At 36.5% G+C, this 11,802-nt stretch overlaps 1 protein-coding gene across 1 annotated transcript; it reads right to left on the bottom strand.

The window, feature by feature from the left end:
- Window positions 1-511: 511 nt before the first annotated feature.
- Window positions 512-10,833, bottom strand: DDIAS (DNA damage induced apoptosis suppressor). Its single transcript, XM_054576167.1, has 4 exons — window positions 10,691-10,833; window positions 5,628-5,789; window positions 4,059-4,176; window positions 512-3,091 (listed from the first exon to the last, which is right to left on the bottom strand). Exons 1-4 carry the CDS (start codon window positions 10,801-10,803, stop codon window positions 512-514), a joined length of 2,973 nt encoding a protein of 990 aa, XP_054432142.1. The 5' UTR covers window positions 10,804-10,833.
- Between the last annotated feature and the right edge of the window lie 969 nt (window positions 10,834-11,802).

Raw genomic sequence — 11,802 nt, 5'->3', positions numbered from 1 at the left:
ACCCACTAAACACCTCTTTTATTGCATTTGCTGCACTGTAGTGAAATTGTCTGTAGTATGTATATCTTACCCAGTAAAACAAAATCTTTTGAGATTAGTAATCTTATAGCTTGGTATCACAAACTTGACATGGTAGTTGGCCTAACACGTAACAGGCACTTTCTGAGCTGAGCTGAGCTTCACAGTTAGTGAAGATTTTAAGTTCTGCTTTGCAAAAGCTTTATTTCCAAATATACATGTGAGTTTAACAAATAATTTTAATACACAAAACTAACAATATTACTAAAGTATAATCAAGGATATAAAGTGCCAAATTATCTGAATCAGAGTATTCTGGATAAAACAGAAAAAACAATTGCTTTACAAACCTTTTAAAAGGCATAATAGCACCTCTTTTCTATTTGTGTTTCTTTAAGGATTAAAAATGGGAAGAACACTTTCCATGCCAGCGCAGGCAAGTTTCCAAACAGACTTATCTTCAAAAGTTCAGCCATTGGGTTAAGGTGACATTTTATGAAAACAATTCAGGAGACCAAGCATTTTTAGCTTCAGGCACTGAAGGTGGCCCATTTTCTGGGAATGAAAGGCAACATCTGACTTCTGAACAAGAACCAGGTCCTAAAACTGACTCTTTGGAAATCCACCCTGAGTGTGTCCTGTTATAGTTAGGAGTTTTCTGGTTTGTAACTACTGCTGTAAACATATTGTTTAAATTTAACTCTTTCTTAATTAGACGTTTAGTGGTTCTTTGTTTGATACGATTCAGTTTCTTTCTTGGTAATGCGTTCTGGTCAGAAGAACTACAGGCAGCAGGACATTTCCTTAGATCCATGGCTTGGAATCCAAGCCTATCTGAAAGAAATACTTTTTTTGTGGTAGGAGGCACCCATTCATCAATGTCAGATTCAAGGCACTCAGCAACAGGAGAGTTGTTGAAAACCTCTGGTTGTGTAATACTAGATATAACAATGTTTCTGGATTTCTGGCTGGGTGTTTTTATATTTTTTCGACAGCTGGGAGTGGCTTGCTGCGCCTCATTTTCAGAGGAAATCCTTTTATTTATATAGTTAGCATTAAGATCTGAACAAAATGCAAGTAATTTCTCAAAAGCTCCTTTCATCCCATGAATTCTTGTTTGGTGGAATCCTGCAACAGGAGTTGACTGTGAACATGGAACAAAGTCTTGGCTATCTTCAAAATCACTTTCTAAATCTGATGGAAAATGCGAAGGGCATGTTTTTGGGTACATGGAGGCAGGCATGTTTTGCAAGGATAATTTTTGTGAAGATTGGCTAGAGTTTTCAGAAAGTGATCTCAGTGAGGAATCATATTCTGTATGATGACTTTGTAACAGAGGCTGTCCCCACTGTAACAAAATATCCTGTGATTTTTTTGTGATTTCTGCTGCAATGTCTGTTTCTTTCGCACTGTCATTAAATAAATCCGCAGAAGCATCATAGCTACCTTCATGACCAGGAAAATAGTTTTGTGTTAAATTATTATCTCTATGTCCATAAGGCATTTCTTCCAATGTATCTGTACTTCTCTTTGGACCGCTGCAAAGAGCTTCTGAAGGGTATGTAAGTTTCCTGCAAATTGTAAGACAGTCACCTTGGTTCTCAGGCCACCTACTATACTGTTTATTTTCTAAATTGCAAAGGTCAGAAACATCATTATACCTCCTGGAACACCAAGTGGTCAACTTTTCACTTGTTTCCAAAAGCGATTTTTCTCCACATCCATTAAAGTATTTAATATTGTGCCAAGAATGGTCATTCTCTGAAGTACTACACATAACTGAAATTGCAGCCTTACGTGGTGGACTCCTGGTAGACTTCCTAAGAGAAGATGACGTTCTTAAACTTTTTGAAGATGGAAACAGAGCTGACAGACAAGCATTTGGCAAAAAATATTCAGAAATATCTCTTCCACTTCTACTAACAGAGATAGCCTCTGTGTCATGTGGTTGTGATTCTTTTTGAACACTAGGAGTTAGATATGCTTCACAGCTAGGAAGGAAGTTATCTTTGCCAGAGTTTGTTTTGACGGTTGCTTGTGATGATCTTAAAGCTATGGGTGGTGGATGCAAGGGTCCCATAGTTTTCTGGGGAGTCACAGATAAACTGCTGTGGTCTGCATGCAATTTATTGATGCCATTATCTAGATGACGCTTCCTACTGCTGGCATCTGTCTGGGTTATAGCAATCTCGCTTTCAATAACTGCCAGAAACTTGTTTAAACTTTCAGACAATGGCAGATCATCCCAAATCTTGAGGTCATAATCCTGGGAACCACCAGCTATCTCCTCAGGTCTGAGTGATAAAAGTGGGTAACATGTAGGTCTTTCCTGAGGGCTCAGGGTGGTGTTGACATCATGATGCTGGTGACATGTCAGCTCACACTGGGAATACCTGTTTTTTATTTCCAGTGCACTGTGGAAGGACTTTGAACTACTTGGCTCATTAGGCTCTTGCATTTTCAAGGGGAATAAATTAAAGCCAGGAACTCCAATATCATGATGGTTGCTGTGAACTGCACTTGACTGATCAGCTTGCAGGCCAAGTCCTTCACCCAGCCTTTGTGCTGTGCTCCCTTTATCCATATATGAAACAAGGCTCCATGAACACTGAATGGCTTCAGGGCAACCACTGGAACCAGTGGCCTCTGCCGAGGAAATGCACTGTCTGTTCTGGTGAAGAGTATCAGTGGACTTGCTTTGATCTGAAGCTGAAAAATTATCATCTGTTGGCTGTGAAACAATGGAAGTGAGTTCAAGTGATGACTGCCAGAGTATTAAAAAATTATCTCTGCCATGGGACTCAGAAGAATAAGAACTGCTGTCAGGGCCACATATGCTGCTGAGATCATTATTCGAGTGGTTATTAGGTGTCTGGGAGCCACCATGAAGTTTCCTGAAATCAGGAAGCGGCAAAAGCTGCCGGAAGTAGTCAATGACTGTGAAGCCTGCAACACCCGGGTCTGGTAGGACCATCTGGCAAGCAACTAGCTCTCTAATTTCTCTCCTGCCATCAGGGTGCTGTTCTAAGATGTTACTGGAATCTGAACCTCGCCCATGTTGGTTTTCAAAATTCTGTGAAAGAATAAATTTACATGAGAATGAAATTGTCTTTCTTTGACTAGAATGTGAAACAAAGATTTAAATTAATTTCAATTCCTCTGGTGTCATAGGCACAACAGTACAAGTAAGAGAAATAAACCATGGGATAAAGACTTGTATTCAAATTCTGGTTCGAACATTTATTAGTGTTGTGACTTTGTACAACTTATTTAACCTTACTGAGCCTTAGTTTTCTCATTTCTAAAATAAATTTAAAATTCAGGATTATTGTATTTGCAATAACACATGGAAAACTGCAATGCTTAGCAAATAGTAGTTGCTCAATAAATGGTAGCTATTATATAATATTTCTCATTAGCTTCCATAAACTTTGAGTGCTTAAAGGAATGTCCTCACCTGTTTAAAAAAGAAAAAAGAAAAAAAAGATAAAGTGCCATCTAAGCCTTTTTTTTTTTTTTTTTTAAAGAAGCTCCTTAGTTCCAGGCCCCACCTTCCCTTTGGGTCATTCTTCACTGTTCCGTTACAGAGTGCTCTATTCCTCTTTTTAAAACCCTGATTGCATATGGATAACATTTCCATTTGTTCCCTTTAGCACAGATGAGACAGAAAATGATTACTACTTCAGAGTCAGTACATTCTTCTTAACTTCTATCATCACTTTTATAATTATTTAAGACCATCCTTCCTAACCTATTCTTAGAGTTAATCAATATGTAGATAAACAAATATCTGACACTTCTGAATTTATATAAATTTAGATTTTTAAAGCTCTGAAAGCATTTAAACTAGGCTCTTCTGACTTATGAAAGAAGTTGTCACAGTTGGTGTTTTAATAGCTCACCTACAGCCTATTTTTATAGTCTATAGTACTTACAGGCTCTTACATTTATGACTCCTAAAAACTATTTAAAGAATTCAATTGATTTCTTTACAATGGAAATGTTAACAGAATACAAAAAAGAAAGCTAGTCTCAATTACCGTCACTCCAAAAATAAAGCTCTGTCCAACAAAGCAAGTTTCAACTGCTTTGGTTAATAGCTTCTGAGTTGCAGCACTATCCAGTGTTACTGGGATTTCATTAGGATCCTGAATGTATCTTGAAAAGAAAGAAAATAAAAAATGTGAAGAGATAAATTTTGAAATTTTAACTTGCCATAAGGTCAGGAGATATGAACAATTAGTTTGAAAACACAGCACGAATCTTTTGAGTTACATATCTTAAAAAGTGATGTTAAAAGCTAGGCATTTTGTTCCCTCTCGTTTCCCATAGCTGGAGAGGCAAAACAACTGATCAAGTGTGAATCCAGTAGATGCCTGCCTATCAGGCCTAGCAATTCTTCTAAAAGTAGCAGGGGAAGCAGTGGTGGGATCTCTAGCCCTTCTCCTCAAAGCAGAAGGACATCGTTCCCTTTCCTTGCAATCCTGGCCATGGTCCCTCTGCTGTCCTTTGTTCAAATGAGTTTGCTCTCCACAAGGAGATACACATTTCTTCTGTCAAGGATTATGGGAGGAGGGTGGAAGACGGAAGGGGAGAAAAAGCTTCAGTTGCTCATACATATTCTTGCACTCTCAGGACAACATTATGACAGGTCAAACCGTGCAGGTGTAGTGGTAATGCAAATGAGAGAAATGACAAAATTTCAACTTCTGATATGCAAATATTCCCACAAATGGCTTCTGCCTCAAGGGGCTTTAGCCACTTGAGTGTTAACCTCAATTTGGATAATCCTTCAGTTTGAAACACTTTTACTTTCTTATTCTATGTTTGCTAACTTGGATTAGAGTTTTTAAATTTAATATTCTAATTACAGCTTAGTTGGCCTCAAAAGAGGAGCCTGGTTTAACACTATCACAATATGTATTCAAGAAATAAACATCTTATTTCTTTCTTTTCTTTTTTTTAAGATATTATTTTTTTTTTAGAGAGAGGGGAAGGGAGGGGGAGAGGGAGAGAAACATCAATGTGTGGTTGCCTCTTACACGCCCCCAACTGGAGTCCTGGCCTGCAACCCAGGCATGTGCCCTGACTGGGAATCGAACCAGAGACCCTTTGGTTTGCAGGCTGGCACTCAATCCACTGAGCCACACCAACCAGGGCTAAACATCTCTTTCTTGATTATTTATCTTTTAAAGGAACTGATGATCTGAGGATGAGTGACCATCTTTTTGGTTCCCAGGCTGGCAACCAATCCACTGAGCCACACCAGCCAGGCTGAGTGGTCATCTTTTTATTAAATACATATTACTTTAAAAACACATTATTTTCAGACTTGACTGGTGTGGCTCAGTGGGTTGGGCACTGTCCTGTAAACCATTGCAGGTTTGGTTCCAGCTTGGTGCACATGCCTGGGTTGTAAGCCAGGTCCCCTGGTAGGGGTGTGCCAGAGGCCACTGAAAGATGTTTCTCTCTCTTTCTCCTTCCCTTTCCCTCTCTCTAAAAATAAAGAAAATCTTAAAAAACAAAAAAAATGCACACATATCTTTAAATTCTATTAATATCCTATATTAAGGAGTAGCTAAGAAAGAGAATGCTTTAAATAATCTTACCTGTGTAAATCAGTGGCTGTAAGACCAAAAAATATATCTAAGCAGCTTCCAAAAACAGTAATGGCAAATAATTTGTTTGATTCTGCAACTTTTATGGAAAGTTTGTATCTGTAACTGGCATTTTTAGCTTCACCAGTAGAACCACATTTTGGACAATTAGACCTAGAAAAGTAGAACAAAGAAAATACAGAAATGTTCATTAAATTTTTTTTCATTTGATGAAAAAACACACCTGGAAAATTTAAAATTAAAAATAACATTCTGTGTACAAATGTTTCTATACAACTTATATTCTTAAACTATTTCATACCAATCTCTTTTGAATTTATTCATAACAGCTACCCTCACTGACTTAAATTAAGTAGTGCAAACTGACAGAAAAGTGAAGGAAAACTGTGTATATGCACGTGCACGCACAAGGGGATGGTGGGGAGAGAGAGGTGATCCTACTCGGTAGCTTAATCTTCAACAAAGTGAGGTATAGTCTGGGGTCAGGGGTGGTGCAAACTAAGTACAATGAAGTAAACACTGCACCAGCAGAAGACCTGAAAATTAATGTTTATCTTCTATTAAAAAAATAATAATCTTGAAACAGTTAATAAACATTTATATACAGAGTACCCAGTTATAGTTTTCTCACCACTATAAGAATAATTTAACTTTCTTTAATTTATTGGAATATACTAAAAAGTTATCAGATTACAAAAAGCTAGGTACAAAACATCTTATTTAACTTGTTTTTAAGGCAATGTGTAATTACGGCCAATGGCTTTCTGGTAAAAACTATGCATCAAGTGTACTAAATGTCTGGCCTTGGGATAGTTACTAAATCCCTTAAACCTTGAATTCCTGATCTGTAAAATTCAGGGTTGAGGAAGGATGAATGGACACGAAGTAAAAGAAAAAAAAAGTAAAGATCTATTGCAGATCTTGTCAATTAATAAGTGTTAGTCTGCTTCTCTTATAATCTTACGGAAATCTGCTGGAGTTTGTGCTGTAGTTTGGCCATAAATATAGCTTCTTTAAAAATTATATATTAATAAAGCATTCAAGTGTAATGTAAAATTCTTAGCAAGTCTTAGAATAGTTAATAGATATCAGCATTTTGCAATTTATAAATGTTCTCAACATACATTATTTTATTCTGATAAGTAAACAAGACAAGGCCTTTTATTTCTACTTACATATGAGGCAATTGGGGTGAATTTTTGCCCAAGGTGACAAAGTTAGTGAACTTTATGACTCAAATCCAAGGATTTGGATTTCTAGCTAGGAGATCTGTCTTGTATGTGTCTTATGATAACTATAAGAACGGTAAGTTTAATAAGAAACTATCTTGCAAACAGAGTATCAATGATAGCCTAACAAAAACTAGGTTTACTAGTATGAATGCATATGAACACTAAATTTTATATATATATATATCTTCTTCTTCTTCTTATTATTATTTTAAATTCTAACCCAAGGATATGTTTTATTGATTTTAGACAGAACGGAAGGCGGGAGAGAAAAACATCAATGTGAGAGAGGAACATTGGTCAGTTGCTCCCTGTACACATCCAATACACATGAGTGGGCTCAAACCCACAATGTAGGTTGTACCTGGACTGGGAATTGAACCTGCAATCTTTTTGGTAAAAGGGACAGTGCTCCAACCAACTGAGCCGCCCAGCCAAAGCTAAATTATATATAGTTTTCTATAATATATGTATAATGAAGATATTTATGTACATGGTTTCCTTTAATCATTTGGGAATAAGGCTGGATTGAAATAAATGTTAGTATGGAGTAATCCATACTTGAACTTTGCACCACAGCTTGAACTTTTCTTAAAATCTTCACCTGAGGATATATTTTTTGATTTTAGAGATACAAAAAGGGGAGGGAGGGAGAGAAATGAAAAGAGAGAACGAGAAACAGAAAGAGACAGAAAGAGAAACACCACCGTGAGAAAGAAAAATCAGTGGGTTGCTTCCCATAAGTGCTCTGACCTGGGAAGAACCTGCACCCATTTTTTTCCCCCTTTTTTTGTGCATGGGGGTGACATTCCAACCAATTGAACCACCCAGCCAAGGTCAGGGCTTGAACTTTGATATACATGCTAATCACCTGGGATCTTGTTAAAATGAAGATTCTGTTTCAATTAGTCTGGGTCAAGGCCCAAGATCCTGCATTCCTAACAAGCTCCCAGGTGATACGGATGCAGCTGTTCCCCTGACTATGCTTTGGGAAGCAAGGGTAGGAACAATAACACACTCCAATTATAATTCTCTGATTTAACTGCTAGAAATACCCCTATTTCCAAAATGTCATTTGTTATGAAATAGAAGTTTTCAAACTGTATGTGCTGAAAAATTATCGAGAAAAACCAAAGAGGTTTTGTTTATGTAAGTAATCTCTACTTATATTTTATACTGATTATGAGAAATTAAATGAAAAAGAAAATTAATAAATCTAAAAAGTATTTATTAATTCTTTCAAAATAAGAGATCCGCTGCATGGTTAACAAAAAGAACAGTTTTTATAAAAATAGCTATGTGTTACAAAAAAAATTAGCAAGAGTGGCACTGTTTTACATTTGCAAATCTCTTTAATGTTTTGTTTACTAAAGACAACTGAATTCTCATATTTCCTTTTCTGCTCATTCTGCTGTGATATCACATGTCAGTCATGTAGTCTCTTGAAAACTCCACTATGCATTCATAAGAGAATGAGAGTGAAAAGGGAAATAATGCCTTAGGATTATGAAAATGGTTTTGATCTCAAAAAGTCTCTGAAAAGATATGTGTAAAATAACACCTGAAATGGCTACTTTTTTTGTGATACCACTTAAAACAGCAAGTTTCATTTGTTTATTTTTCTAGCATAGCTATAGATATTGCTGAAGTAGGTGCAGTGGAGAGATTAGTGATTCTTAGCGTGGCCTTGGTCTTGAAACTCTTTGGAAACCTGATGAAAACAATGGACCCTTTCCCAGAAAAATGCACACATAACCAGAACACCTGATACTTTGTATATTTTGGGGACTGGAGGATTCATATACATCTATGGCCTATCCGTAGACCCCAGGTTAAGATTATCTAGACTAGATGATTACATGATGTCCCTTCCACATTTAGAATCTCATAATAAATTGAATGTATACAAGGTAAATAAATATATTTTTTAAAAATGTATATTTATGGAAGCAACTCAAGAGCCCATCAGTACAAAAGTGGATAAAAAAGCTGTGGTGGGTAAAATACATATGGGGCAAATGTAGGTTTACAAATATAACAAATAAATAACACAATAAATAATAATAGAAGAGTAAACTATGTGTTTCATGTACTTTTGCCAGCGTCATATAACGTAATACTACTCGGCCATACAAAGGAATGAAATCAATGTGTGACAATATGGATGGACCTAGAGGGTATTATGCTAAGTGAAAGAGGCTGGTCAGAGAGAGACATATACCATATGATTTCACTTACATGTAGAGTCTAAAGAACAATATAAATGAGCAAAACAAGCAGGAACAGACTTAAAGATGCAGAGAACAGACTGATGGTAGCCAGAGGGGAGTAGTGTTGGGGGACTGGTTTGAAAAAGGTGAAAGGATTAAGATGTAAAAATTGGTCACAGTAATGTAAAGTACAGCACAGGATATATAGTCTATAATATTGTAATAACTCTGTATGGTTCCAGATGGGTACTGGAAATATCAGGGGAAACACTTTGTAAAGTATATGATTATCTTTAACTACTATGCCATTTACCTGAAACTCTGAAACTAATACTAAATAATACTGATTGTAAACTATAATTGAAAAATAAAATCTAAAATATCTATCTTTGGCCCTGCCTGGGTAGCTCAGTTGGTTAGAGCATTGTCCCAGTACACCAATGTTACACGCTATATCCCTGGTGAGGGCACACACAAGAATCAACCAATGAAGTCATAAATAAGTGCAACAACAAAAAATGATGTTTCTCTCTCTCTCTCTTTCTCCCTTCTCCGTGCTCTCTAAGATCAGTAAGTTAAAAAAAAAAAAAAATGTTTAAAGCTTTACATGTCACTTTCTCCCAAAAGGAGAAAAGTATGATTGATGTATGTGAAATTCAATTTGCCTTGTTTAACTAAATTACACAAACATTTTGTGTGGTTGAGGGGGCCAGAAGAATAGGCAAAGAGGACAGGTTGGTAGTCTCTGAGCTATGATTCACATTTTAAAACAGGAAAACAAAGTTCTTAGTATCAGAGACAGATGTCTAGACTAAAGGAACAGGAGTCCCATTAAGTAACCTAGAAGAGCAATTCAGATCTCTTTGGGCTGGGGAGACAGCTTATCTAAATAAATAAGAACCATCCCTTGCTCATAGTTTTTGGGAGAGTACACACCCACACATATTATGAAAATAACAGTAATTTGGTCCTTCATATGAACAGATTATCAGATTCACACATAGGTACATATATATAGGTATATATATATACACACATATGTAAACATGATCTTACATGATCAAAAAGATTCTATACATGTATTTCTTATATTTGTAGGTGTATGTGTCTGCATCTTTATATATATCATGGAACCTTTCAAATGAAATCCTGGAACCCAATACAAGCATGAGAACGGAGCTCTTGTTGAAACTAAAGTGGGGGCCCAGAGCCCATCCTACTGGTCAGCGCTGCCCACCAGTCCCCCTCTAAGCCCCGCCTCCCCCCAGAAGCACGGACCCCTAGGGCTCTCCAGAATGTAATTTGAAAACTGCCACTGCTCTAAGTCCCGGAGGATAAAAAAAAGAAGAGGGTGAAGCCCATCAAATAGGAAACCAAACACCTATTACGGTTGTTATTGCTAAGGATTTGGCATTCAAAGAAAATCTTTAGGCAGCAGTCTTTTTGCTCTTTGGTGTCTCTAAAACGTTTGGCAAAGGCTGGAGTCTGGGATTCCTCTGCCAGAAACTTGCTGTGCTGTGGCAGCGGGGACACCAAAGTGGGGAATTTCTGCTTCCTGCGCAGGCTTGCAACTCACTCATGATTCCTCTCTCACGCTCACAGGCTTTGCTTGTACCTTTTGGAGACTAGGATTATCCGAGAGAAGCACTTTTGACAGGAAGGGTAGATAAAACTTGAATTTTGGAGAGCAAGAACTGAAGCGAGAAGAAATTTTCTTTTTCTATTCATGCGTTCACACTGTGGCCTGCAAAACAAAACAGTCACTGGGGTGAGGGCAAATCTTTAACTGTAGCTGCATAGCTCATTTCTGAGGAAAGCCTCTTAACCTCCGCTGCAAACAGATGAACTGTCTAGTAAATGCCCATGTATTGGAAAACTAATTTTTTTTTCATGCTTAATTAAAAGTATTAATAGAATGAAAATAAGATTTAAAGCAAAATAGTTCAAACATTCTGTTTCTGAATAAGCACTCTCTCTCTCTCAATAATTCAGGAAAATAGCCATTTAGCTTCTTTCACATTTTTGTAAAAGCTACACAGAACCTGTTTCTACCATTAATAGGAAGAAACTTAACTGAACTTATGTGACCCTTTTAAAGAACCTAATTGGTGGAAAATGGTCGCTTTCAGCTGAAAAAAATAACTTAATTAAGTAATAGTGTGCAGTTTTTAGACAGCTTCAAAGAGAATACAAGGCAATTCATATTTTGCAAACAGAAAAAAGCAATGTTACATGGTGAAAGAAGAGTTCAAAGTGCTTTAAAAAGACACTTGTATAAAACATATCAGAGAAGTAAAATAAAATAGGAATGTTTTCCTCTTTTATACTTTAAAAAATTTCAAATGTTGGTTTGTTTATCAACATTTAAAAATTGATTGGCTTAATTATAGTATAAATGTTCATGTTCAAGATAAAGCTGTATTAATAAATTTCCATTTGTAAACACATGACTAAAGTTTTCAATATCTGAATCAGAGTGGAACTGTTTCTGAGACCGGCATTGCAAATTTTGACCAAATATAAGTCACAATTTAAAAATCATAAGAGAAGCTTTCAGGCATAAATCTTCAAGGATAATGAGAAATTCAGAAATGTGGCGATGATGGAAGGGAAATCTTAAAGTAATACCAATACTGTCCATCAATCAAAATGACATTTCTGTGAAAATAAAATCTTGCCACCTACCTATAAGATGGAAACTTACAAAGATGTAGGATAAACAGATTT

This window comes from Pteronotus mesoamericanus, unplaced genomic scaffold, assembly GCF_021234165.1.
Source record: "Pteronotus mesoamericanus isolate MK-2021 breed Mesoamerican mustached bat unplaced genomic scaffold, CSHL_Meso_final contig_33, whole genome shotgun sequence".
NCBI classification, from domain to species: Eukaryota; Metazoa; Chordata; class Mammalia; order Chiroptera; family Mormoopidae; genus Pteronotus; species Pteronotus mesoamericanus.
The sequence above is the reverse complement of the archived record's forward strand: the minus strand, read 5'-3'. Positions and strand labels throughout refer to the sequence as shown.

What these genes read in the sequence shown, in the direction of transcription:
- DDIAS (XM_054576167.1), bottom strand. Translation starts at nt 10,803, where the DNA reads ATGAATAGAAAAAGAAAATTTCTTCTCGCTTCAGTTCTTGCTCTCCAA. An exon ending in ATAATCCTAGTCTCCAAAAG is followed by an intron (nt 5,790 to 10,690) that starts GTACAAGCAAAG and finishes CTACTTTTCTAG; the next exon opens with GTCTAATTGTCCAAAATGTG. An exon ending in ACAGCCACTGATTTACACAG is followed by an intron (nt 4,177 to 5,627) that starts GTAAGATTATTT and finishes TTTCTTTTCAAG; the next exon opens with ATACATTCAGGATCCTAATG.